At 42.8% G+C, this 26,721-nt stretch overlaps 1 protein-coding gene across 5 annotated transcripts in view; it reads right to left on the minus strand.

Moving 5' to 3' along the window:
• The window catches only part of akap9 (A kinase (PRKA) anchor protein 9), a 56,235-nt gene that overhangs the window by 3,681 nt on the left and 25,833 nt on the right, over positions 1 to 26,721 (minus strand). For 3 of the 5 annotated variants that reach the window (XM_068574951.1, XM_068574950.1, XM_068574949.1), the window contains exons 19-46: positions 25,056 to 25,183; positions 24,602 to 24,786; positions 22,944 to 23,152; positions 18,535 to 18,697; positions 16,364 to 16,458; positions 15,648 to 15,765; positions 14,652 to 14,690; positions 13,487 to 13,719; positions 12,242 to 12,361; positions 9,042 to 9,218; positions 8,383 to 8,487; positions 7,946 to 8,098; positions 7,250 to 7,336; positions 5,816 to 6,829; positions 5,524 to 5,664; positions 5,397 to 5,441; positions 5,176 to 5,316; positions 4,665 to 4,709; positions 3,673 to 4,500; positions 3,254 to 3,311; positions 2,732 to 2,853; positions 2,417 to 2,605; positions 2,112 to 2,279; positions 1,700 to 1,805; positions 1,387 to 1,579; positions 1,052 to 1,202; positions 440 to 784; positions 2 to 301 (exon numbers count right to left, since the gene is read on the minus strand). In XM_068574951.1, the coding sequence (XP_068431052.1) occupies positions 2 to 301; positions 440 to 784; positions 1,052 to 1,202; positions 1,387 to 1,579; positions 1,700 to 1,805; positions 2,112 to 2,279; positions 2,417 to 2,605; positions 2,732 to 2,853; positions 3,254 to 3,311; positions 3,673 to 4,500; positions 4,665 to 4,709; positions 5,176 to 5,316; positions 5,397 to 5,441; positions 5,524 to 5,664; positions 5,816 to 6,829; positions 7,250 to 7,336; positions 7,946 to 8,098; positions 8,383 to 8,487; positions 9,042 to 9,218; positions 12,242 to 12,361; positions 13,487 to 13,719; positions 14,652 to 14,690; positions 15,648 to 15,765; positions 16,364 to 16,458; positions 18,535 to 18,697; positions 22,944 to 23,152; positions 24,602 to 24,786; positions 25,056 to 25,183 (5,658 nt within the window). The remainder of the gene's footprint in view (position 1; positions 302 to 439; positions 785 to 1,051; positions 1,203 to 1,386; positions 1,580 to 1,699; positions 1,806 to 2,111; positions 2,280 to 2,416; positions 2,606 to 2,731; positions 2,854 to 3,253; positions 3,312 to 3,672; positions 4,501 to 4,664; positions 4,710 to 5,175; positions 5,317 to 5,396; positions 5,442 to 5,523; positions 5,665 to 5,815; positions 6,830 to 7,249; positions 7,337 to 7,945; positions 8,099 to 8,382; positions 8,488 to 9,041; positions 9,219 to 12,241; positions 12,362 to 13,486; positions 13,720 to 14,651; positions 14,691 to 15,647; positions 15,766 to 16,363; positions 16,459 to 18,534; positions 18,698 to 22,943; positions 23,153 to 24,601; positions 24,787 to 25,055; positions 25,184 to 26,721) is intronic. The other 2 variants (XM_068574952.1, XM_068574953.1) reach the window with 2 other exon arrangements.

Here is a 26,721-nt window from a genome sequence, read left to right on the forward strand (position 1 = left end):
CAGTGTGGCCATCGGCCTGCAGAGGTCCGCTCCCCTCCCGCTCTCCTCTCTGATCCGGTAACTGGTTCAACCTCTCCTCCAGTCTCTCCTTCTCTCCTTCGAGACTCTTCCTCTTCCCCATCTCTCTCTGCAGCTGCTCCTGGGTCTCAGACATTTGTGCTTCCAGTCTCTCCAGCTTGGCCCGAGCATCCAGCAGCGCCTCCTGGTCCCGTCTCGACCTCTGACTCCCCAGAGTTAGCTCCTCCTCTTTCCGTACCACCTCAAGCTTCTGAGCCTCCACTTGACTGAGGAGGTGCACCACCTGGAGAGGAAAGAGAGGAAGAAATACAGACTTGAGATTAAAATCATTTTACTGATGAGGATACATTTTAATACAAGACATTTTGACAATGACTAATAATAAAATCATTTGGAGCAATTTATTTAGATCACATCCCACCTGTGCATGCTTGTCATCCAGCTCCCTCTGCAGTCTTTCCAGCAGACTCACGTCCTCGTGGGGCCCCGTCCTATCCTCCTCGACCCGCTGCTCACTGGTGGGGCCGCTGTCTGAGGACACGCCCGTCCTCAGCTCCCGCTCCCTCCCCAGCGCAGTGCTCATCTCCAGGGCCTTGGCTCGCTCCGTCTCTAGCTGGACCTGGAACTCCTGGAGGCGTCTGTGGAGGCCGAGACGCTCCTGGTCGGTTTGCTGGGAGAGCTGAGAGGAGGCCTGGCGCTCCTGCTCCAGGGTCTGGGTCAGCTGGGCCACGTGGCTCTTCTGCTCCTCCAGACTGAGGTTCAGGTCCTTGTGAGGAAAACAAAAATACACTTGATGTTTAGAATGACCTCTTCAGTCTAGCTGGCATAAGAAAGGGTATGTAATGGGAACACTTGCAGATGTGCCTCCCTAAGTTATCTACTTATTACATTTCTCTATTTAATGAGGGTAAGATCGATACATATTGTTTCAGGAAGAAGAAAGGGAAGTGATTTAATGTATATAGGACGTCTCGCAGAAGTGAATTTGTGGCCCCCATCAACATACAAAAGGCCCCAGAGTAAAGGCTCCTACCTCCAGTTCTTCACGTTTACTCTCATCGTTTTTCCCAGTTCGACACCTCTCCTTCTCCATGGCCCACTGAAGATCTCTGCTCTTCTTCTTGTCCTCAGTCAGCTGGTCGTTCAGTGCGTCCACCTCAGCAGCCTTCTGCGATACCGTCGCCCTGTTGACAGATATATTAATGAGTTCAGCTGACATGAATACTTAAGGGCTAAGAAAGTTAAAACAAATGCCAGTGAACTTTGTTTGTAACACCCTCTGTCTCCTCATATGTCCCACATACAGCGAGACAGTAAACACAAGATGAATCCAGGTGTGCTGGGTACATGTCTGTGAACATGTCTGACCTGAGTGTGTCCAGCTCTTTGAGGTGTTTGTGCTGGGCATTGAGCGTCGTCTCCAGCTCCAGTTGAGTCTGAAGCAGTTCACTCTTCAGCTCCTCCAGCAGCAGCCCGTCTGCCTCCGCTCCTCCTCCAGCTCCTCCTCCTCCCTGCTCCTTCACGCCACGTTCACTCCCCGATGATGCAACAGGGAGAGCCCCTAAATGAAAACAATCAGAAAACATCAACATCAGGACGTCCTACTTCTTGTGAGAAAATATCAAAATGCTTGAAGAGCATCATCGGTAGAGTGACAGTAGTTTCTTTTTTACTGGTTCACCTTGATGAAGCTGCTCCAGTTGACCTCGGAGCTGATGAATCTCAGAGATGAGACTGGACCTGTCGGCAGTGTGGAGCGACCCCATCGCCTCTCTGTGCTGGGTGTCCTGAATCGGGATTACAAAAATGTGGTTGCGGTACTGACCAAAACAAATCATAATCAAAGGAGAAGAAAGACAAGAGAAAGTTGTTTCGGCCCAAAACTATCAAGATGTGTGTCTTCTGTTGGGTAAAAGTCAAAACATTGAAATAATCTCATACAAATCGTTGAGTAGGGTTAGTTTTAAAAGCAAATAGATTACAATTTCAACTACTTATGTGTGGTGCAGTGAAAACAATACATATTTATTATAAAAAGGAAGAAAAAAAACAACCCTATATACAATAATATAGATTCCTTTGCTCTTTCGGACCTGTTCAGCCAGTCTGCGCTCCAGCTGATTGAGGTGGATGATGGCGTCGCTGGTGTCGAGCAGGTCCAACTGGCTGTAGAGGGCGCTCTTCAGCACGCTGCGCTCCTTCATGAACACCTGCCGAACTGCATCCAGCATCTCCGCACGCCAGTCCACGCCGCCAGACGTCTGCAGCAAGTCAGAGACACACAGATAAACACACACACACACACACACACGATCAGACACACACAGTTGAAAATGACAACTTGAGTTTTGACAAATGGTAAGCAGTGTTTTGTGAATACTGGAGGGGGCTCTACTACCTGAGTTTCTCTGTGTGTCTGCATCTGGGTGATGAGGCCTTTGAGAGACTCCACAGTCGCCAGTAAGGCGTCTCTCTCCTTCAGCCAGCCGGGGGCGTCGACCAGGCTTCCCGGCTCGCCTTCAGTGAGAGGGAGCTCCGACAGAGAGAGCACCTGCATGCCCTCCTGGTGCACCTCGCGGAGCAACGTCTGCATACACAATCATGTTGTTGGATTTACCCCAATCCCTTTCATCACTATAATATATTTAAACTTCAAACATAATTCAGTGTAACTATGTATTGATGAGCTCTTGGACAACGTTCGTAGTCGTACCTTGATCCGGTCAGGCAGTGGATCGTCAGTCTCTCTCCTCGCGCCCTCTGGAGTCGACCTGAACTCCTGCTGCAAGTTTGGGAAGTCAAATCCAGTCCGCTGGCTGTAGTCTGAGCTGCTGTCTGCAGGATGAAAAACATTTTCTTGAAACAAAGTTCTGAAAGAGTTTTTGGGTATTTCCAATACGAAGAGAAACGTGTAAAATGAACACAAGCAGCCATGACGAACTATTTTACACATCTGAAATAAACAGTGAAGCAGAAATAAGAACAGATGGGCAGACGACTCTCAGGACTAAGCCGTTTATGGAACTATGGATTATTTCTATAGATTGCTTTTTTTCAAGCAAAATCTCAAAATGCATGAAGAAAGCCGGAGAAATAAACATCTGCTCATCATCAGTTGTCTTTATTTCTAGTCAGTGGAGGAGATTTTAATACTTTAATGAAACAGACTTCAACATTTCAAGCAGTAATGGAGACAGTTGCTGTGATTGTGCCGTGTCTACAAGTTGTTTCTTACCACTTGTGTAGCCATCTTTAAACAGTGACGTCGGACGGTCTTGTCTTGATGAAGGGGCCTAGAAAAGATGAAACCTGATTCAGATCTTTCACTCTGAATGACCGTAGTATGAAACACCTTCAAAACAGAACTGCTGTTATTCAGTTGTAAGCAGATATAATTAATCAATGAGTCAGCTGAGAGAAAATTAATTGGCACCAATTATAAAAATTACTTTAACTTTAAGTCACTCATTAAGTACAAAATATTTTCAGGTTTCAGCTTCTCAAATGTGAAGATTTCACTTTGAGAACACTTTAGTTTGGGCATTTTACTAAATGTTCTGTCATTTTATACACCAAATGATTAATAAATATAGAAATAAAATAATCATTAGTTTTAGCAGAAGGCTGGGACACAGCTATTTTTCCTGCCCTCACCTCTCTGGAGCGAGGTTTGTCGATGACCGCTTTGAGGGCCTTACACTCGTCCTCCAGAGCCTGCGTGTCCCTACGAAGGCTCTCGCTCTCTGAAATATGCCGAGCCTCCATGTCCAGGATTTCCGCAGCGTGAAGCTCCTGCATCTGCACGATCTTCTCTTGGAACTCTCCGATCACCTCCTCGATCTCTTCTTTGTTTGCAGACTCGCTTTCCGGGTCCAGGTCGGACATTTGGAGAGGTTCTGTCTGCGTGAACGAGTGTGCTACCGCCACATGTTGCTGCTCAGAGCTGCTGTTTAGGCGAGAGCTCTGAGATTTGTTGGACGACTGGCTGGAAGGGGCAGAGTTTTTCCTGGAGATCGATTGTTTATCTTTGGCACTGCTTCCTTTACCTGCCGGCTGTTTGCCTCCTTTCCTTTTAGGTTGCGTGGTGGAGGAGGAGGAAGCAGAGGAGACGGGCTGAGGAGAGGGAGAGGGAGTTGGAGATGGAGAACCAGAATCCACTGTCTTCATCCAGGCTGTTCGTACCTCCTGGAGCTCCTCTTTGAGCTTAGAAATGGAGAGCTCACGGACGTGTAGTTCATCCTGTAGTTTCTCATTGTGCTGCCGGTGGCTGTGGAGCTCTTGTTTGGTGGTATCCACATTGTTTCTCATCTCCTGGAGTTCCTCTTTAAGTTTAGAAATAGACACTTCATGAACTTGAAGGTCCTCCTGAAGTTTCTCATTTTGCTGTATGTAGATGTTGAGCTCCTCTTTGGTCGACGCTGCATCGTTTTTGACCTCCTGGAGAAGCTCCGTCATGTTGGCTCTGCTTTCTTCAGCTTGTACCTTCAGGGCGATTAGACAGGTGGTGAAATACTACAGATACAGGCAAGTATCACATTACTTTTTCATTAAAAACAACAGATCAGTTTGAGAAATGTACATATGTTCATGATACTGCACATCATGTTTCAGTGCCGAAAAATTAAGTTAAAACATTTCTGACTCACTTCAGCAAGTTCTCCTTTAAGGTGAGCGATGGTCATTTCCCGCTCCTTAAAAAACACAGTTGTATACATCAAAATGTGTTTAAAGAGGAATTTACACACATATATGTGATTAGTGATATAATATTTGATGGCGTATGGATGAAACAAGAGTTAACACACTTAAAGAATAGTTTAACATTTTGGGAAACGGTTATTCACGTTCTGAGAATTAGAAAATGAGATTGGTACTAATCTCATACCTGTCTGTTAAATATGAAGCTATAGAATGGTTTGGATTTGGACGTGTTAAATAATGAGCTTTAGCTGTGTTGGAAGGTGGATTTGAGATAGATTACATTCTCTCCTGCATGCTGCTCCATTCACTGTACATATACGAGTCAAGTACTTTTTTTTAAAAAAAGGTTTTTAAATCTCCCTAAAAAACTATGTTTGTGCAGAACTGAGGTCACTGAACTAGGCACCAAAGACGGGATATGATTTTTTAGATTTTAAATGTCCAACTGGTCTGTACCTGCAGCAGCTCCTGGAGCTTTTCCAAGCTTTCCCTGCTGCTGTTCAGCTCCTCTTTGGTGGCAGCTGCCTCCTTTTGAGCCTCTTTTAACTCCAGCTGAAGCTCAGACATGTTGGTCTCCTCAGGGCCGCCAGATGATACCTTATGCCAATAAAGTTTAAATATTACTGTACAAGACTTTGTTTCTCAACAATGTAAACTGTAGTTTCAACTGTTCCTACCTTTTGAAGTTGGCCCTGTAGCCTCTTTATTGTCACGGTTTTGTCCTGGAAGAAAAGCACATGCTGGTCAGTCTCACCAAACATTAGAAACACTTTAATGTTTGACCACCAATGGACAGTCACATACTTTAAGCTCCTCCTGTAGTTTGCTGCAGCTCAGTTTGTGGCAGACGAGCTGCTCTTTGGTGGCCGAGGCCTCGTCTCCGACATCCTGCAACTCCTGAAGAAGCTCTGACACAGCAGCCGGCTGCTCACCGGGTACTGACGCCTGAAAAAAAGGTAAACGATTCAAACTTATGAGGACTGTGTGGGGGCAAGGGACAACTGCACAACACACGTGCTATTATGTGCAGGACTTTTTCAAGACCAGACTCAAAATATTGAACGCACTCCTCTCAGCTTATTGGTCAAACTCTTACCCCCACAGCCAGCGACGTCCTCTGGTGCATCCTGTCCTTCATCTGACTGAGCAGATCCATGAGCGTGGCCAACCTCCTCTCGTACTCCAGCACCTCCTCCTCAGAGCTGCAGAGCAGCTGCTTCTGGAGCTCCTGGTCTTTCTGCATCCCATTGAGTCCCACCTCCAGCTCCCGAAGCCTCTGAGTCAGGTGAACCACCTTCCCTGTGGGGACTTGTCTCGTTTGACCAACTCCACTGAAATCCATTTGGGGAATACCAAAGTCACCAAAGTCATAGGTGTTTGACTGCACATTGGGCTCAGCAGGACTCTGATGGTCCTGGTTTTCTTTGGTTCCTTGTGACTGCTGTTGCTGGAAGGCCTCCAGTGTGGCCTGGCTGACAAGAGATGCAGCCAGTTTCTCCCTCAGATTCTCCTCCAGATTAGCGACCTTCTGTTGGAGACCAGCTGCATAGCTTTTCGTTTGCTCCACGAGGAGGAGACAGCGGCTTAACTCGCTGTCCTTTTCATCGACGTCGACCTTGAGCTGCTGGATGCACAAGTCCAACTCTTCCACTCTGTATGTTGCACTCTGCTCTAAAGCTTGAACTTGAGCCTGCATGACCACAAGGCCAGCAGTTTTCTCTCTGAGAGCGTCTTCAAGATCGCCCTCCGTTTTTTCTGTTTCAGCTAAAGCTTCTGCGCTCTCTTTCAGGCGCAGGTATGTCTCCAACAGCATGCTGTGCTTTGTTTTGAGAGTGTTGATCTCTTTGGTGGCCAAGTCCATCTTCTGCTTCAATTCATCATATTCTTCTTTACTTGGCCCACATACTGAGCTCTCCGCCTTGGTGTCCTCTTCTTCCTCTGTGGTCTGCTTTTGCTCAATATTGGCCAGCTCCTGCTGAAGTTTGTCTATGACAGCATTCAGTTGGTCAAGCTCCTCCTCCTTATTCCTCTTCAAGCGTTCTTGTTCACTCCGCAGGCACTCCACCTGGGACTCAAAGTCTTGAATCCGCTCATCCTGGTCATCAATTTCCTAAAGAGAAATAGGCAGATAGTCTTAAACCATAAAAATGTCAGATTTGAGTCCATGGCTGTCCCGCTATTTTGGATAAACCTCTGAGTCCCTTTTACGTTTAGAGAGGTTATTTGGACCCAAGATAATGTAGTTTTCATTGGCATTTGTATTTTAAATTGTCTGAAATTGATCAAATTGTAAAAACGCTTGAGACTCGGAGGTTTAATGAGCAAATGATCACCTCACAAAAGACAATGGTGCCGTGGAATCACTTACCGAGACAAAACAAGCAAATACAACCCAACAAAAAAAATAAAGAAAAAATGGCGCGGACCCAAATAAAAGTGTACACGAATGCAGGAAACACACACACTAACACGGAGCTATGCGTATTCGAAATAGACTTTCACACCATTTCGTATACGCATATTGCGTTACCTTGTTATCAGAGGCTGTTCCCAAGTGTTGGAGCTTAGTGATCTGTTCATTAAGAACAGCTATTTCCCTGTCCTTCTCCTCCATCACCTTCAAAAGTCAGAGATTATAATGTGATGGCCGTCAATAAACACGTCACGCAAAAGTCCACTCAGTCAGTCTCGTGGTGGACGACTGAAAGTACACCGGTTGAGTCAAAGAAGAAATGTGCTGGCCGTCTTGCATGGCAGGGTAACGGGCAACAAAAAAAAGTGCAAACTTAAATTAGAAACATTGAGCAAATATCTTATATTATGTGTTTTTGCAGTTTAATACCAAGAATATTAATGTCATGTGAAAATGTGGTTTATAAATGAAATTACAATGTTCCTGTTTTTAGTTGTGTGAATACACACTAGACCTTGTGTTGTATTGTGCAGTTAAAGTACAAACTTATCAGACGATGTCACACATCAGTCAACAGTCTTAAAGTTTGTTGCTTTTTAGCAATTTGTGAGTAGAAAATATGGGCTAATCATAAAATACACAATTTGTGTACACAATGTATTCAGCGTCTGTCTGATAATCATAACCACAGTGTTTAAGAAGCCAGCGTGGCTGCAGTACACACACAGCCAACCAGTGTCAACCGCCTCTGGAAGTCACAATTTTATGTAAAAGATGCTGTAAAAAGGTTATTATGACAGAATTATTTTTTACCCGGAGCATGCTGTCCCTTGTTTCTAGATATTGCTGCTGGCTGCTGATCTCCTTCCTCTGGATCTCCAGCTGCATGTGAAGCTGCTGCACCTCCTCGCTCTTGTTCTCCAGCTCCTCTTTGAACTGCTCCAGCTGCTCTTCCAGGTTACAGATCTGAGGCGACAGGTAAACATGACAAGCCCTTTAGAGGAGACACAAGATAACTAAAGATGTTCACTATATATATATATATATATATATAGTGAATAAATGCAGATATCAAAGGATACTACAGTACGAATGTACGAATGTTTTACCAGCACAAAGAGGGACATTTATATACGCATTACATCTCGTCACAAAACACTATTCAAACCTAAAAGAGTCAAACATTTCATTCTCAGATTTTAGTCAGATTGAAATATTATCCATTTAAAGGAAGCGGATCAGCACAGAACCTCTTTCTCTTTCCGCTCCAGAGCTTCTCTCTCCGTCTGTAACTGAGCCTCCAGTGTGGCGTGTTTTGCCTCTGTGACGGATGCATGCTGCTTCTTTTCTTCAATCTGCAACACACACAACAACACACATAAAATAAGTATTTAACGCAGCAGTTATGGACAACAGTTGCGGAAAGGCGCAAAGGAACAAACTCTTGTCATGAACAGATTTTCAAGAATGTGCAGTCCCAAATGAGTTTATTCCACATCGCGTCCTTTATCGTGCGACTGGAGCTCCGTGTCATTTGTCAGCCGAGTGGCGGCACTGGAAGATATACGAGCATTTCCTTCACTGCTCTTTTTGTTCACTCACAACGGCCCTTCACGAACACTGGGGGGCAATCTTGACAGTTGCTATCCATCGCTCATCACCAGCAACAAAACTGCCGCGCGGGTGAAGTAGACCCACCCACACATTGTTCTCCCTCTGTGCATCCCAACCCTCCTCCTTTTCCTCCTCATCACCTCATCTACATCCCCTCACATACACCCACCAGCCATTCTCCACAGCTATTGTTCAGACTGCCTTTTTGTCTCTCTTGTCGTCCCTGACTCAGTCTCCTGCACATCCTTCATCTCCCGTTTCTCCCCACCCTCCCCCTCCTTCTTCCCTTCCTAACCTTCTCCAGGGACTCAGCGCTGGCCAGCAGGGCCTGCTCCAGCTCGCGGATGCGGCTCTCCAGCTTGTCAATCTCTTCGTCGCGCTCTTTCAACTCACGACGCAGCTCCTCTGAGCTGAGCAGCAGCTCACTGCACCAATCCGCCTTCTCCTTTAGCTGGGTGGTCAGCTGGTCCACCTGGTAGTGAGAGAGAGAAGGAGAGAGAGTGGGATAGACAAACGGAGAGAGGGAGAGAGAGAGAGAGACACAGAGAGAGAGAGAGAGAGAGAGAGAGAGACAGAGACAGAGAGAGAGAGAGAGAGAGAGAGAGAGAGAGAGAGAGAGAGAGAGAGAGAGAGAGAGAGAGAGGAGGGGGCTTTAATGAGAATCGCTCTCAAACACCACTCGCTACAGCATAGCTGGTACATGTACAGCTAGCTGGGAGGTCAGCTGATCCACCTGAGAAAGGAAGGGGGCGAGAGTGAAAAGAGGTGCAGGGACAGAGAGATTTCATTCAGGGGCACACAAACCACAGAGCAGTACATTAGCCAGGAGGACCGCTGGCAGGTAACTGATCCATCTGTGAGACGGGGAAACATCAGCAGATCAATGAAGGGGAGGAAGAAGGGTCCACAGGAGGAAGGTTTGTTTCAGGTTATCTCAGGACGGGGGAATAAATCTTGTCTAGACGGTACCCCTGCTTGATTAAACAAAAAAATAACGTTGTTTCATAAACGACTGACTGACCTTTATGTATCCTGTCGTTTCAGAAATGCATCTTTTGGGATGTTATGACACAGTTTCAAACGAAAAAGACACTGTAGTAAGGCAGATGAAATGCACTCGTTAAATATTAATGTGACTAGAGAGTAGGACGGACTCTTCATGAGACTACTTCAGCTCTGAATGGTCTATTTATATTTTTTTGAGCTTTACATCATGAGGATGGATTTAGGTCAACTCAAGTGGCTTTCTATATGCAAGTTCTTGCTTGACACTCTTGAATTTGCTAACTTCCTGAAATTAATATTGATGTAAGAAAGTATGTTGAAATGTCTCTAACTAGCATGTCAAGTACGCAAAAAGTGTGTATAATTCAATTTAAAAAGGCAATGCTCTTTTAGGAGGATACTTTTACATTTCTTCGACATTAAACTTGTGTTGAAGTTTGCCCCACCACTTTGTTTATGTTTTTGCTGTTGAGTTGTATGCTGGACATTAAAAAGGGAGAAACCAGTGGAAGGAGCAGAGTGAGAAAGGATAAGGTTTTGAAGTCGCTTTCAAATGAAGACAAACACAGCAGACGGGGATCAAACTGGAGAAAGGAGGAGGAGAAGAGGAGCGAGATGGGCAGGCCATTAATTGCTACAGGGTCGGGCGGGATTGCTAAAATGCACTAAATGCTCTCTGGGGGAGATTCTACGTGTAGCTAGAAGCAATACCTTAAAGGTTACTCCATCCACCTGCAATAGCCACGGGAGAGAGAAGGCATAAAGGATCAGAGGATGGACAGTTTAAGGGCAAGAGAGGGAAGAAAAAGCACTTTGTGATAAATTAAAAAAACGTGTCAGGAGTCTCTGGAAATTACAGAGAGGTTATCTTTGGGGTGAGTTTAAAGCAAGAGCGGGACGGATGTATACATGATATGCTATAAACCCAAGGAACGAACCAATAGCTATCATAACTACAGTGTAGCATTAATCAAAGCTGCAATCATAAATGATATAATTTAGGGAGAAAGAAACAGGTTAGACTGCTTAAAGGCTAACAAGCAGCAGGGACAAATCGTGGATACTTCAGTTACAAAGACATTAAGGAAAGAAGAGGGAACATTATGACTCCACTGAGCATCAAAATCATTGTCGCCTAATGGAATAACTGACTTATCTTGTCAAATTATGTTTAAGATTGAGCCAGTGAAATGCTCCAAGGGGTCCAGAATCCAGCTGCGGCTTATTTACTTTTATATTATCAAAAGGACAAATAAGTTCAAACTAACGGTTCACTGTGAAGGCATCGTGTTTATGATTAACGGGGTGTGATGCTTCAGTGGTAAATTACTTTGTCCTGGGTAAGGACTCAGTGGATTGGTTTGAGGACATAATTAGCACTTCAAATCTGCCGTAATACAATGACGACAGCGCTGATCAAAATGATATATTTCTCCTTGCCCTGAGAAGTGAACTGGAGGCTAGATTGTGAGTGGATAAAACATGACAGCCAATGACAAAATCCTGAAGAAGCTAAAAAGTAACAACAGCACAGACAAAGCAAATAAACAACAAGAGGGTTCAAACTGTGGGGATGAACAAGGCTGATGCACAAAATGAAATGTCCTATTGCAACTTTAATGAGAACTTAAAAAAGCGGGTTAAAACTATGACTGTCAAAAACTGAAAATGTGACAATCAAAATTCTTGGCAATTTAAAACCGGAAGTTACACCGATTAGACTTTCGGTTGCTGTGTGGGAATCAAAGATTGCCAGAAGGACGAGTCACAGTATGTGTAAAAGCTTTTAAGCAGAAAACAGCAGCTGGAAATTAAATCAATAAGAGCGAGAGAGACAGAGAGACAGAGAGAGAGAGAGAGAGAGAGCGCGAAAGACACAGACACAAAACAGTCAAGTTGATTGCTGTAAAACTAAAACAATGAGCTGAACAACTGAAAACACGCCACACAGCCGAGTGAGAGGGTGATACAGCTCTGTGGGTTCGTCCTTACAAGAGACACTTTTCACATTACACGTCCTCACTTGAGCTGTTGTTAATACAAACGTGTAATCACTTGAATTTAGTCTGAAAACTGTGTGCAGTTGTTTTCCTGACATGAGCATGCGCTTCTCAGGGGTTAATGATGATAATATGTTATATAATTACCATCAATTCACAATGTGTGTCTTCACATGGCTTTATGTTTGACAACGTTTAGCTAATCTTATCACTCCCACTGTATTGTGTATTTCACGATCGTGTTAATAACACCCACTGTTACACAACTTAAAAAAAAAAGAAAGAAAATGAACAAGGACAAATGTTAATTCCACTCCCACTTTTTTGGTGTCATTTTTGAGGCAGCGCCGGTAATTCTACCAGCTCTATTGTTCTGCTGTGTGCCCCTTAACTCAGTGCTCATAGCCACGACCACAGTGTGATGTTCAGAAAATGAGCATCTCAATGAATGCCTGGTCCTGTGGTAGAGAACGCCGCCTGCTCCGGTTACCTCTTTGTTTTTTATCTCAGAGCCGGCCTGCAGCTTCTGAGGATTCTTCAGCTGTTGTTCCAGTTTCTGGATCTCCTGCTGGAAGAAATCTCTCTCATGTTCTCGGTCCACGGCTTGTTCCTGGACACCAAAATGAAGACAGGAATATGACAATGTTGAATCACATCTTCAATACAGACTTATTTTGCATCAACACATTCACCTATTAAGAAAATGGTTTCCTTTTCCGACAAACTGCTCGATTTATCTTAGTCGTCAGAGGCTCTGAGAGCAAATGTCCATGTGCTGAATTTAGTTAAGATGGTGCAGAAGTGTTTTGGATGTCGTGAAGTTAGCAGATTGTACCACTTTGATTGACCATCTGATGAAGTAAGCGCCGACGTACAGAAGGGCTGTCGTCACATAAACGTAGACGCATGCATGAATGGGGCAACACATCAAGTTTATAACATACACTCATAATTTATGCGAGAACAATTACTATTTTTCTGCTACACCTCGCAGATTTAGATGATCAGTGAAGATGTTTACACAATCTCATGTACCAAATGGAGTTTTTCATGCAGAGGTAATTATGGCATACTAAACAGACACACTTGTTGACTATAAGTTGTCAAAATAGAAACCCAAATAAAAGCTATTTATATTATATCACTGCACACTACAGAAATTATGATAAAGAAATGTCAAGATAATCTAATTACGTTTACAAATGTGCTAATTTCATACTTGTGTGTGCAATCAACATTAACAGGACAATGGAGGGAATCTGCATTCAGACCACATCGGCACAATTGCGTGCCGACTCCCGACCAAGTGGCCCAGTTATGATGATGGGAACAAACTTATTAGACCGAGAGCCAAATATGAAGGAGGATCCTCCCAAAAAAAAATCATGAAATCATCAGCTGAGCTTTTAGATAGTTTGGATAAGCTGTGATATTAAATTGAATACTTTTCAACTTTAACAAGTTGGTGTTTCATGTCACTTTGTATATTACTAGTCCAGGACGATAAACTGAATGTAGAGCAGGAGAAAAGGGAGTGATTTTTTTTTGATTAATGGTTTGAAATCCAGTTTTTGCCAATTTTCTGGCAAATTATTTCACCTTCAATGAGAACTCATATAGGAAGTTCATGCATGATTTAGCCCAAATAAGGAATAAAATATACAAACGTTGCCCCTGACATGAGAGTATTCATCATTTTGATTATTAAGTGAAAGTGAAAGTCTTTGGCACTCACATCGAGGAACCTCCGGTTTTTGTCCAGCTGTTTCTCCAGCGCTTGAACCTGCTGTCGGAGGTCTCCGCTCTCTGAGCTCTGGGCGTTCTCCAGCTCGATCACCTTGTTGACCTGCTCCTCAAGCTCCGCCTCCAGCTGCTTCACCTGCTTCAAGAGGTCAGTGTTCTCCTTCTCGGCCTGACGCTGGACTTCCACCTTCTCTTTCATCAGCTTCTCCGTCTCCTCCAGAAGGTCTACATCGATACAGCGGAAGACGAAGGGCAAGTTAGGCATCACCACCGGCCAACTCAAGGTGGAGGACTTCAGATCATGACTCGTGCAGGTTGGATTTCAGTGACAAACATACTGAGACTGAGCTACTGAAGAGTCTGAAGTGTGAGCCACGTGGCCATGTTGTTATAAAGTTATGAATTTATTTCTCTGAAATGTTTTCATTCTATATGCTGTGGTCATTTTTACAGCTTGGTCAGAATACATGGCTACCTTCAGACTCTTCCAACATCTCAGTCAATTTCCCAACATAACGACCCCTTATGCCCCGAACATGATTCCCCGTCATTGATGCCTCTTTGGCCTCCAGCTGCCACCGGTGAACAACCCACAGCGGTTTACCCAGGAGTGAACCCCGCAGGATTAGTGCAAAAGTAACAAGATGAGAGTGCAGATGACAGAACAAACACAAGTGGAAAGCCCAGACATTGCGATGTCCATGCCCAATAAGCATTTACAGGCAGGAGAGGGACTTCCTGAACAGTCAATCATCTCACTCAAAGAAAGGCTGTAAGCACAGCATCTGCATATCTAAAATATACATAACAATTGAAAAAACAAATTCTAGAGTGCAGATGATTGACAGTTCGGGAATAATGACTATATATAAGTGTCTGAAGATGACTTTCATTTCATCATGCTAAAATGAGTGCTAACATCGACTCCAAGACATTCAAAAATTATGAATCGGGGCAAAAATCAATCAAAATGAAAAGCTGAAGCAAAGGTTAGTGATTGAACGGAGTGAGTTTGTGAGCCCATAGCAAGCAAGCTCCAAGCGTGGTTGGTGAGTTGCTGAATTAGGGTTGAAGAGGTATACTTCCACTCAGATACAGTAGATGGTTATAGAGAACATACAGTAGATATGACTGAGCCATGCTCAAAGTGGACACACCTGCTTCAGGTGCTGCAACCATTGCAGCTTCAACTAGGCCTACAGGAGAATAAGAAAGCACAGGAATGTAACATGCTCTTGTTTTTGTCATGAACAGGAAAACTCTGAGATAAAGAATAGCAAAGAGTAAGGATAGAGGACGCAGTGCTTTTGTGCCTGTTTCACAGCAGGAGGTTAAAGCTGGAGAAAGGATGCTGTAAAAGAAAAGCTTCTGGAATAGCCCTCTTGGTTTATACCCTTGAATACAGAATACTTACCATTTTATCAGAGAATGAACTCATGGGAAACCTTTTTCATAGTACAGGGGTTATAATGCAAATTATCAGATAGTTATCAAGCGGCATGTGTATGGAACACTTCTAAAATACCTGTATTTGTATGACCTGTGGCATTTTATTCTAAAAATATACATTTGGACTTTTTTACCGGTTTGAATTATTTTCGCTAACAATGCGGCTAAGTTATCTCTCACATTTGTTTGCTATCAGTTTCATTAGCCTGTAGCAACATAAGGACCGCAAAATAAATAAATCTGAAGCTTGTGCACCTTTAACATTGGACTGGAAGCCTTTTTCCCCAAAAAGGGGTTGAAACAGTGATAGCTGCATGTCACACAAACAGCTGCTGACACTCTGGGTCCATCTCTCACACCATATCAAGCTGTGCCGTATAATTCAAAGAACAATTCATGTTTTAATTTATGCAAATCCAGTTTTTTTTTACAATCATACCAAACAAACAGTTCCTTGAAACCTGAGCCATGGCAATAGAGAATGAAAAATCTTTATAAAAGTCTCGGTTTCTTATTTAGGCTTATTTTGTATACACTATGATTTCTACAAAGCGATTATGTTCACAAAATTAGACCTATGTTTAATGTTCAGACCATGTTATATAATCAATAAATAAATACATTTCCTAACAATGATGACTTCCTGTGATTGGTCAATAAAAACTCTGTATATATTTCCGGTGGGGGAGCTCTGGGATACGTACGCAGCTCGCGGGGCCCGGCCTGCTCCCTCATGGCGTCTTGTTGCCGTGACAGCAGCTCCCGCTCGTCCTGCATCTGAAGCTTCTCCTGCTCCAACTCGTGCAGCCGGCTGCCTGTGACCTGCAGGAAATTACATTCAGTTACAGACGGGCACAAAACTATAATAAATACGTTGACTAAGCAACATCTCACAACAGATCTTGGTATTTCAAGGGCTGTTAAACACAAAGCTTTTGCTTTTTAATAAACAGTCATAAAGTTTGTCAATATCAATGTTTAGCAGGTGGATTATTTCCTGGGGATGAGCATTGCCATCTACTGAAAAGTGATACTGGATGTGCGAAGGAAGTCTTGGTATGTGGTTATTATTGCTATGAACCAATCATCTTGATTGTTCATGTGTTTTGTAATGGGATAGGGATAATCATTTCCTCATTGTATAACTATTTATATTTTTATAGCACATTTTTGGTTTCAACCTTTAACAGGATTTCGTGACAATAATAAATGTTAACACACTCATCCTTTTAACGCTGTAGCCTGAATTTATACATGTGTACACAATGTGTACTCATATAACTGTGCCTGCACTGGAGTGTCTACTGTTCAGCACCAGAGGAAAAATAATAAAAATCGACCTTAAAGCGTTGTCAGGTCTTGTGCAGTCTCACAAAAAAGGTAATTATTTTTCCTCCTCGATGCAGCGCAAATGCCTCACCTGCAGCTCTTGCTCGAGGCTCAGCTGGAGCTCTTCCTTCTGACGCAACTGCTCCTCCAACCCGGCCCGTTCACCTGTGTAGCCATCAATCAGACCTGAATGTGGACGAAGCAGGAGGCCGACAGTTATAAAAGGGCCAAAAATAGAGATCTAGAACTCCCTTTATTCAACTTATGAACCCCTGTCTTACCCTCTCACACTTGCAATCACTACACAGAGAAATTACTTTGAAACTAGCCACACACACACACACACACACACACACACACACACACACAGGCCTACAGAATGCAGAGGAGAACACACATGCGCATGTCTGACCCATTTTGCTTAACATGAAGTACAAGACTGAGCTGTAAACACAATGAAGTGCGATCATTACTGTACTCTGTCACAGGTCAGTAAGCATTACGCACCAGGATGGTATTCAGCTCATAGTTACGGGTTATGAGGGAACTACACACACTTTACCAGACTAATGAGTAACCATTGATTCATTTACTGTAGCTGCAACTTTAGAGTAGGATGAGACCAGTTCAAAAAAGGTGTCTCAATGTGCTTATCAAAAGCTAAGAGAGAGGCAGAAGGTAAATGAAAGGATTATTATGTCAGACTTTACACAACGCTGTGTGTAAACTTTGACTAAGGAGGGATCCCTCTACGATCAACAGCCATCAGATGCACATGACTACCGACTAAAAAAAACATTGTTTACCAACTATAAACAGGAATCTTTAAGTCACGCGTACTCTGCAACATTATAAATTCCACAACTTCATATTGACCAATTAAACCGCTCCCCCTTGTTAAAAACATAACAAAAGACCTTTAATCCTTTTGGCTGTCATATAATGTTCAATCAATCGGTGAAGAGGATCTTTTTTCCAGGTTGAGCCCATGTCTTATTCAAAACCAGTTTAAAAAAGCCACACCCTGTGTGGTTCATCCACACAATAGGAGGAGAATTTCAAAGTAGAGTATGGACACACAGGTTTAGCAGATTCTAAGCACTCCCTGAAAGTCAATGAAGACACATGGCGCATGACCCGATAAGCACAGCGACTGTGTTTCATGAAATTATAGTTTAGGGAGCTGCATTTATTCTCCATTAGCGCTGCAAATGGTTAGTCAATTAACCGATTAGTAGATCAACAGAAAATTAATTGGCAACTATTTGGATAATTGACGGATTGTTTCAGTCATTTTAAAGACAAATATGAATCTATATGGATCTTCTAATATAAGATAATTTGCTGCTTTTCTTAGAAAATTTTAGAATAGTAATAGTTAGTTGCAGTCCTATTTCAATGTTGTTCACACAGCTTGCTAAATTGTCTCCCTCTTTGGTAATCTATCCTGCATAAACCTTTTATTACAGCAAATATTTGCCGTTCTTTGGCACCTCTATAGGATTACAGAAAACAAACAACATAACAGGATACGACTAGAGATGATATGTGATTAGTAAAAGCTATAAACTCACCTTTGTTTAGCGGGTACACAAAGCCAGAAACAAAGCAAGGACAGTTATAGTCTGCTTTTGTCAAATTGTGAGAGAGACCTTATAGTCAGCCGATTAGTGTGTGAGAGAGAGCGGACGTGTTTGGAACAGTTGACTCTTGTGTACCAGCTGTTTCTGACATGGATGGGACACAGAGTTCCCCCAATCCCAATGAGATTTCTCACAGCGCTTAAACTGTTGACAAAAATTGGCCACTGACTTCCTGATGAAGCAAGGTTAATCAAGCTTTAAGATTGATTTTTACATATTATTTAGTTGTCACACACACAATCAGACATCTAAAACACAAATCAGAAAGGCTAACAAACAGAAATGACCATTTGTCGATTTCTCACCCCAGATGGTCTCCCTCTTCTTTACTCTCTATTTCAAACAGCTGATCCCATCACTCCATGTAACACCCCCTCCCCCAAAGAGATGCACAGATGCTTTTTCACTTCAGTCCCTCCTCATGCTCTCTGTTTTCTGTAATCACTCTGACATACAGACATACATTGTCACGTCATCAATTAAGAGTCCACAGGAAACAGCGAGCACTGCATTGCTTCTACTTGGACGGTGCATTGAAGAAGATGGCTTTAAGAAGGTGCCAGCCATTTGAGCAGAACTGTCATCCACTGAGGTACCTTTGCTATCCAGAGAAACTCACCCTCAGCATGGTGCAGTTCCAGAGCCAGCTGCTCGCGTGCCTGGGCCTCCTCCATCAACCTCTCCTGCAGTTCCTCCTGCTTCTGCAGCAGCTCACTCATCTCCTGGTTGTGGCGGAAGGACTCCCGCATCAGCTCCGTCTGGGTCAGCCGGGCATGTTCAAGCTGAGAGGGGAAGAGGAGAGAAGAAGAGTTAGGATCGCATTGAATGAGCTGAGAAGAACAAACATTGGAAATAAATCGTTTGCCCCAAAGGGGCACTCCACCAATTTTATATATGAAGATCAATTAACTCGTTGCAAGATAACCACTCAACCAATAAAAACAGCTGTATAATGTTTTTAGTGGTTGGTTATGCCATCATCAAAAGCCGGTGTTACAAATTGCAGGATCTAATGAAAGACTGCTTTATGGGAAGTGTGGGATCAAGTATTTTTTCTCGACAAACACTAAGAACTAAAAGTCAAGATCTCCCAGCCTTTGACCAACATTTTATAAATTGGCATTTAAAAAAGAAGAAATCGCTCAACTTAAGAAGTTATGTTAAATTGTGATCCCCTTATAATAAATAATTTCATTCACTCTCTCTTTTCAGCCTCAGACACAAAGCAAGTTGAAATTTAAATCAAACAAATAATGTGTCTGAAATGATTGTTTTCTATATATAAAACTTTTAGTCTTATGTACTGTAATTCATAACAATAGACAACAGTTCATAGCTGTCAATGCTCATTTGATTATTTTACTCATACATTCACGATAAAAGTATGGTTCATCTAAAAGTTAACTGCTAGATGGAATGGAATTAGAAAAGCATTTTGTTGTCACGTTTAAGAATATACAACTACTTTATAGAAATCATTTGACAGCACAGTTCATGGTCTTCATGCATCGTGTGCAGACAGACTGCAACATAAGAGCACAAGCCTGAGACTGAAGTGAAACTTGTACAAAAGTCAATAACAGAATGAGGTTATATGCAGATGTAACAGAAACGCACTGAGAAAATGATATCACAATCGTTTATTGACCTTTGGGTCAGGTGACAGAAGGCAGCTTTTCTGTGTGCCTACAGCTATGAAATCATTGTGAAATAACCCGTCAGCAAGCTCACATTCATCCCACAGCTACTTTCCATAGAGCATATCTACCTGAGCAAAGGTCATTATCATATAACTTTATGGGAACCAGGAAGTGGTGACGTGACCCTGACCGATAGCGGTAATAATCCTTTACCTGCTACTTCATAAAGCAGCACAGAACGTGAAGTGGCATTTAACTTTCATCACATGGACACACTAAAACAGGCTGTGGAAATAGGAAACTTACTGTATACGGAGGAGTGGGCAGGGAGATTTTGGAGATGACTTTAAGGAGGTGACCATTATGCCGGTGTTTGATATGCGAGATCTGCGTATGTACCACCACAGCATTTTTTTCATTCAAAGAGCTGCATAGTGGGAAAGGTCGGGGAAGGGGGACACGAGATTCCACCTCGTACACGTCCTGGTCCTCCCCTTCCACCCACGTCTTGTTCTGCATGCTTGAGTTCCAGTAAGAGCGGTACGAATCCATGGCAAAAGATAAATGGATGAAGTGAGAACTTCCAACCTGAGTTTGTTATGTTGGAGCAAATTTTCTGGAGTTATCAAATAAGGTTTTCATTTGTCATGATCTGTCGGGCTGAGCTGTGCAATCACAAATGAGTCCAGTGGGGGATGAAGCGATGAGCAACGTTGTGGACAGCTCCAAGCAACAGTTTCTATGTGTTTTCCACACACAGAGGAAGAGTAAACAAAAATTTGAGAGGGTAGCATTCACGTCATCTCAATCACATGCTGCCAGGTGGAGGTAGAACAAGTCCCGGGTAAATATTGAAGAGGTATCGTCATCCGGCAACGGTGTGAATTTTCATGATCCTACCAACAAAACAAAAAGTGTCATCCTCGACAGCAGGTGGAAGTACACATCTTGGTCCGACAGCGTTAAAGGCATTCCTGAACACGACCGCAGGAGGTTTGTAATCACAAAGGCAAACATTTCTTCTCTCCGTGTCGTCTTTGATGATCTCCGACCCTCTCGCGCTGTCGTCTCTGACCTTCTTTCTTCAGAGTGAAACCATATCATGCCGCTCCGTAAAGCTCACACACCCCCAACGCCTGCTCCGGTTTGCTCTCCTCTCTCTCTCTGGAGATCCATTAACAATACTATGACGCCGTAGCAACCCCGACCTGCAGGGAAGCCTCCCAGGGGCCCCTTTTAATTGTTTAGTCCGAGCGGCAGCCTGCCGAGGGTGGAATGACAGCGCTTGGGTCTCAAGTCTTTCACGCTTTCCTTCTTACTTCCTCCTAGGATTGCTGTTTTTCCCTCTCTACGCATGCTCCCCTGCTCAGACTATATTATTACTCACTGAAGCCGGATCTCTCTCCTGTCAGGCGAGCTCTTCTTACCCCAGGCAGGCTAGCGTCACTCTGTTACACTCACTTTGCCTCCGTCTACACACGTGCTTTAAAAAAATTCATTTAAATTCCAGACTTTCAGGGCTGTTTTCACCTCTCAAGAGAGAAGGATTGTTCTTCCACTTCCTACATTGATCCCACACAGCAGGAAACTGTTCAGAAAAAGTGGGAGGGAAGCAGGTGTGGCTTCGGTAATTAGAGCCAGTGAGCCAGGTAGATTTGCAAAAAGATCACAGGCTCTCTCCATACACACAAATAACCCGCAGACGACACACGCCCTTTACACAAAAAGTTGTCAAACTGGATTCAATCCCTACGTAGACGCAGAAAGAAGCAATTACGGTGTTCTGACACGCTGCCTCCTGGCCTCAGCCACGGTCCCCGTTTGTCACGTCAACCGTCATGCTGATTGCACACAAACTATTTCCACGTCTCACCAGCAGATAATGGGAATAAGTAATGAGTGAGCGAACACCTTCCACAGGAGAATAATTTACAGCGTTCATTGAATAAAAGATACTTCACATTCCCGACCGGCTTGTTGAATAAATCTTTGTTCAAGACGCTGCTTCCCAGGCAAAGACACGGCACTCTAGCACCACTCAGACAAGAGTAATGCAGAGCAGATCAATAGCAGCATGGGACACATTGAACAAACCATTAAAAGGCTTTGTTGATTACAAGTTTATTGTGCTGTACTGCTGTAATGGTGTGTACTTGGAAATGTATCATGCTAAAGAAAACTGCAATGTGCCTTTAATGGGGCTGCAACTAACATTAGATTTTCTTGACTCATCATTAAATAAAAAATGTTTGCAACAATACATTAAATATAAAAAATGTTGGATCAAAATTGTTTCAAATGAAGACATGTATTATATAATTATCAGTAGCCTTTAAAAACACCCAAATTATTCAATAGATACAGTTCAACCAACAGTCACTCTGCGCTGCAGATAGATGCTGGGACAACAGTGATGCTCGGCCTGCGATTTCTTTAAAGCTATTTTTAGATCGGCAAGATAAAAACCCATCACAGCGTGAGTAATGCATGAATTTCAGCCAACGGGAAGATGTGCTGTGCAGTCAGTTACAGTAATACATTCAATGGCCCAGTTAAACTGGCCATGTCTCTGTGGGCGGACACTGGACACAGTGGCTGCACTACATGGACAGTCGGAGGGGGCGGGGGGGTGGAGTTGCTCGGCGCACCGCTGACGATGATAGGCTGATCGACCACACAAAAGCTCCATGTAAATACAGCTCGTATCTATAGGCAACCGATGGGAATGAGGCGGCTCTTTTGTGTGTGTGAATTCTAGACCGGCCAACTTTGTTGCCGGCCACATTCTGCAGTCTCATCCCCATTATGCCTCCATGAACAGGCGTAGAAACCTACAGAAGGGGTTAACAGTGTCAAGTGTGGCAATCTAAATGTTTTGTCAAAGCCCAAATGTGTCACTAGAGCTTTCTGCACAAACACAGGAGTGTTCATGGAGAATCCTTCTGAAACCATTTCACTTGTCAAAAGTACGTTAAACTACAATGTATTATAGTTTCCATTTTGAGAAATATGCATATTTGTATATGTTGATTCGTGTTTGATTTATTGACGGGTAGAAACCATGTTGATTCCTGTTCCTTTGACATTGATGCCTTAAGCAGTTCGTCACATTGATTATGATCAAATAAAAAGCCTTAAATATATTTCTGTTCAGCAAACTAAGACGAACAAAAACAGTTTGTCCAATGTAACATTTTCATAAAGCTCCCAAGCCCACTACGAACCGTACAAACCACAGTGCCTTCGATCAAACACTATAACAGTTTCTTAGCGAGCAGAAAGTTCCATCCGCTGTCAGACAGGAAAATAAAGTGAGCTTGCAGAGCAACGCTCTGAGTATGAGCAGAGAACAACACACTGATCCCACGTGACAGACAAAGGCTTGTACCTGGTTGGTGGCGTCTGTGATGGCCATCAACATCTTCTCCAGAGCCGTTTGGAGCCGGCAGCTTATTCCCATCAGGTACTCCTCGTTCTCCAGCTGTGTGCCCGCCCCCAGCAGCAACCTTTCCATCATCTGCTGAGACACCTCCAGACCCTCGTCAGCATTCGTCAACCCGGCGGTCTCGCTGCCTTGGAAACTCTCTGCAGAGGGACCTGGTACGACCAGAGGAACAGAGATCAGATACACATAACACATGAATCTGATGCGAATTACATCGTCAAGAGATTTAAAGTTTACGCACTACGTTCTGACTAATAGGTCCATTACAACTACTCAAACTTTAGATAAATAAACCATGACGCTAAGAAACTAAGTCAGCGCAATCAACAAACATGAAATTCAGCAGAAACAGTAAATACTTAGCTTCTTAAAACCATTTTAAGACGTGTATATCTTCATAACACAAGCTGCAAAGCAGTGCTAAATATATAACCATAATAAGGGTTCAGGTGCATTCATCATCCGGTTCATAAGAGAACACTACGCTCACTTGACTGCACCTTCAAACTGCAGGATGCATTCTGCTTTTAATGAGTCCACTCTGCAAAACCTGTGTTCACAGTCTCAGAAAATGTCATGATAGCAGCACGCAGCAAGATAACTCAAACTTTACATTGTTTTTATATTATTTCATATAGTAACAACACACCAAGAGAGAGCAGCGGCACTCTCAAAGCATAGAGGCAGATTAAAGGTAATATGCTGACAGCAACATGCAAATCCCTGGTTATTTATTATTTTCATTCAAATTTTAGGGATTCAACTTCAAAATAATGGTCACAATGTGTAATATGTCAGCATATCAAGGGTCAAACGAAGTAATATGCAACCCAATACAATGACATGGCATATTTTCGAAAATCGTGAAATAAACAAGCACAAAAGTCTTGCATCTACCTGACCCACCTACCTACGGACAGTGAATATTAGGATTAGCCTGTTGACATGATAATTTGTTGTCTTCACCTCCCATGGAGTTACCACCTTCAGTTATGCAGAACCATTTAGACAGCAGGCAAATCTGATATCTTTCTGACTCACAGGACAAACTATTATCTGCCTTTTACTCCTAAATGTGTGTATTACAATTTAACACATATACTAACAGATTTTCTTTTCCATAAAAAAAAAGAAAAAGAGGAGGATCTACTCTTTCTTTATGCAGAAGCATTTTGTAGTCATGGTGCAGCATTGCTCCATCACAACAAATACATCAGCAACAGAGGAAGTCGGACTAAATTGCAGACATGCATGCCAGCAACACTCGGGAAGTGTTGAAGTCCAATTAAAAACAGATTTCAAAACTCCAATAAATGTTTGTTTATAATCCACACTTCGTAAAAGCAAACTGATTCTTTAAAAGTCCATAAATCAAAAACTCAGCTTCATTGGTATAAAACAAAAGAACACAGATATGTTTTTTAAATTCCAATACTGGAATGTTGTGCAGTGAGTTTTCTAGTCTGTTTCTGATGTCTCTTTCTTCACTAAACTACACTACACTTGTCACCTCCAGCTAAAACACCAACATATTTGGGTGGATGGGCTGTTGAACCTTTTGTCAAAACTCAAATATTTTACTGACACCTGATGAGACTTACCTGCTGCATAAGGTCTGGCTGCCGTCTGTGTGGAGGAGTCGGGCGGTGCAGCCTGCTGCCCTCCACTGGAAGCGTCACGCAGACTCTGCATGTGGAGGCCAATAGTTTCCTCCGCTGCTGCCGTGGTCTTCAGGACGTCAACCAGCACCTGACTGAGTTTCTCGTTTGCTTTACGCAAAACATTTCTGAAAGCAGCAAAAACAATTACGTTAAAAACAAACCGCTGTGATGTCATTGGAAAACTAAATGTCAGGTTGGCCAAAAGAAAGGCTTGACCACAAACCAAAAATGTATCTATTTTGGCTTTAATCTAAAATGTTATTTAATTTATCTACAGCACAAACAAAAACACAGGCTTTCATAAAGGACCAAATCAGTATGTAGTTTAAGAAATTCAGAACGCTCTCAAAGATTCATGAATAGAGAACAGGATGAATGTAGTTTCTGTCACTACCTTTCAGAATTCTCATCGGCGGACTCTCCATCATCCTCCGATGACAGTTTGCCTCCAGCAGTCTGCTTCACTCCTGACCCGCCTGGGTCTTCCCCTTCCTTAAACGCCTCCTGACCGTCCTCTCTCTTCTTTAAGGCCGGGACAGGCAGGAACGAGAACACAGACAGAAGCCCCGTCATTGCAAAGTTGCAGTTGAATAAAAAGACTCCTAAAAACTCTGCACGACAAACAGCAGGGTGGCTGTATGTGCGGCCATTAGTAAAAGTGCATTCAAATTAGGCACATAGACATGCTGCCCTTTAACGAGCACACACAAAGACGCATTCATAACTCGGTTGGGGCCGAGAGAAACACTACTATCATTGTGCTGCTATGGCAACAGGTGCACCTGAGGCACAGTGACTTGCAGAGGCGATAGCGCCATCTTCTGAAGGAACAGCAGAAATGCAGCTCAGCTTCAGCCACTTCAAACTCCCAGACGCTCCACCGCACAGACACTGCTGATGAGTGAGCGCTGCATTGACCTGAGCTAAAGAATCTCTTCTCTAGACAAATGAGAACACGCTTCATAGTTTCAGGAGTAAGAGACAACACGTGGTAAAAATGCCTAAGAAGCTTAAATGTGTTTTTAAAAGAAAGGTTCACATTTTTGACTCAACACTGAAATAATGCAGCATTGGTTTCTATTGTTCTGAAATATGTTTCTTATGTTTTGCCAATCAAAATGTACATGCCAATATATTTCTTCCATGCATTTTAACGGATTTAAAGTAGCATGAACTGGTATTACAGTTTGAATTAAATTAATAAGAACCAACAAAGTCCTTTTGGCTTAGGAAAAACAAAACAATAACTGTTTTATAAATTGTAATCTCTTCTCTTGGCCTGCTTTTTCAAACTGGAAAACTTTTTAAAATGTTAAATCTTGAGCTACTTAACAAAGTTCACCTTGAAATTCTCAACAGAAATGACATAACTTAGGATAATATAAGAGAGAATAACACAATGCATGTAAACATCTTAATTGAGTGTTTTCAGTTAAAGTACAGGCATTCTCTCATCATAACAACTCATTTGATTACTGAAGCTTAAGAACTTTCTTTTACGAAATTATCTTTACTGGTTCGCTGTGTTGGAGCAACTCATCTCACAAAGAACACTGAACCCGACAGCCACTGCGATCACACACTTAAAGCTTAATCCTGCAATAAATGGTTAGTGAAAGCCTGGCAGGCTCTGGGATTAGCTCTTCGAGGCAGAACAATAACTCCAAATTATCAAGAGGAAACCAGCGCATGCAGCGTAGATGGAAGAGAAAGTATGTACGAGTTCCTCACAATAGTTTTGATATTGCTTGTGGTTATTAATGATTATTGAAATGAATGTTAGTTGCTTAAGTTAGGTTTGCTGTGTATAAGAGTAACATAATTAGGATGCTGATGATTAGGATGCTGTACACTTTTACATTTGATGCTGTATCAAATGTAAAAGTGTGTGTATGCACATCGTGTTCCTCTTTTTTGAATAAAGTGTGTAGATGAAAGATATGCAGTACGTACATTTAAAATACTAGGTAAACAGAACTAGGAGGGTAGAATATTTGTGTGCAGATCCTCTAAACCTCAGTGGACCAAAATAACACAACATGATAAAACTACATAATTAT

Source organism: Clinocottus analis, unplaced genomic scaffold (genome assembly GCF_023055335.1).
Source record: "Clinocottus analis isolate CAN_PGR_092001 unplaced genomic scaffold, fCliAna1.0.p SCAF_14, whole genome shotgun sequence".
In the NCBI taxonomy this organism is placed as follows: Eukaryota; Metazoa; Chordata; class Actinopteri; order Perciformes; family Cottidae; genus Clinocottus; species Clinocottus analis.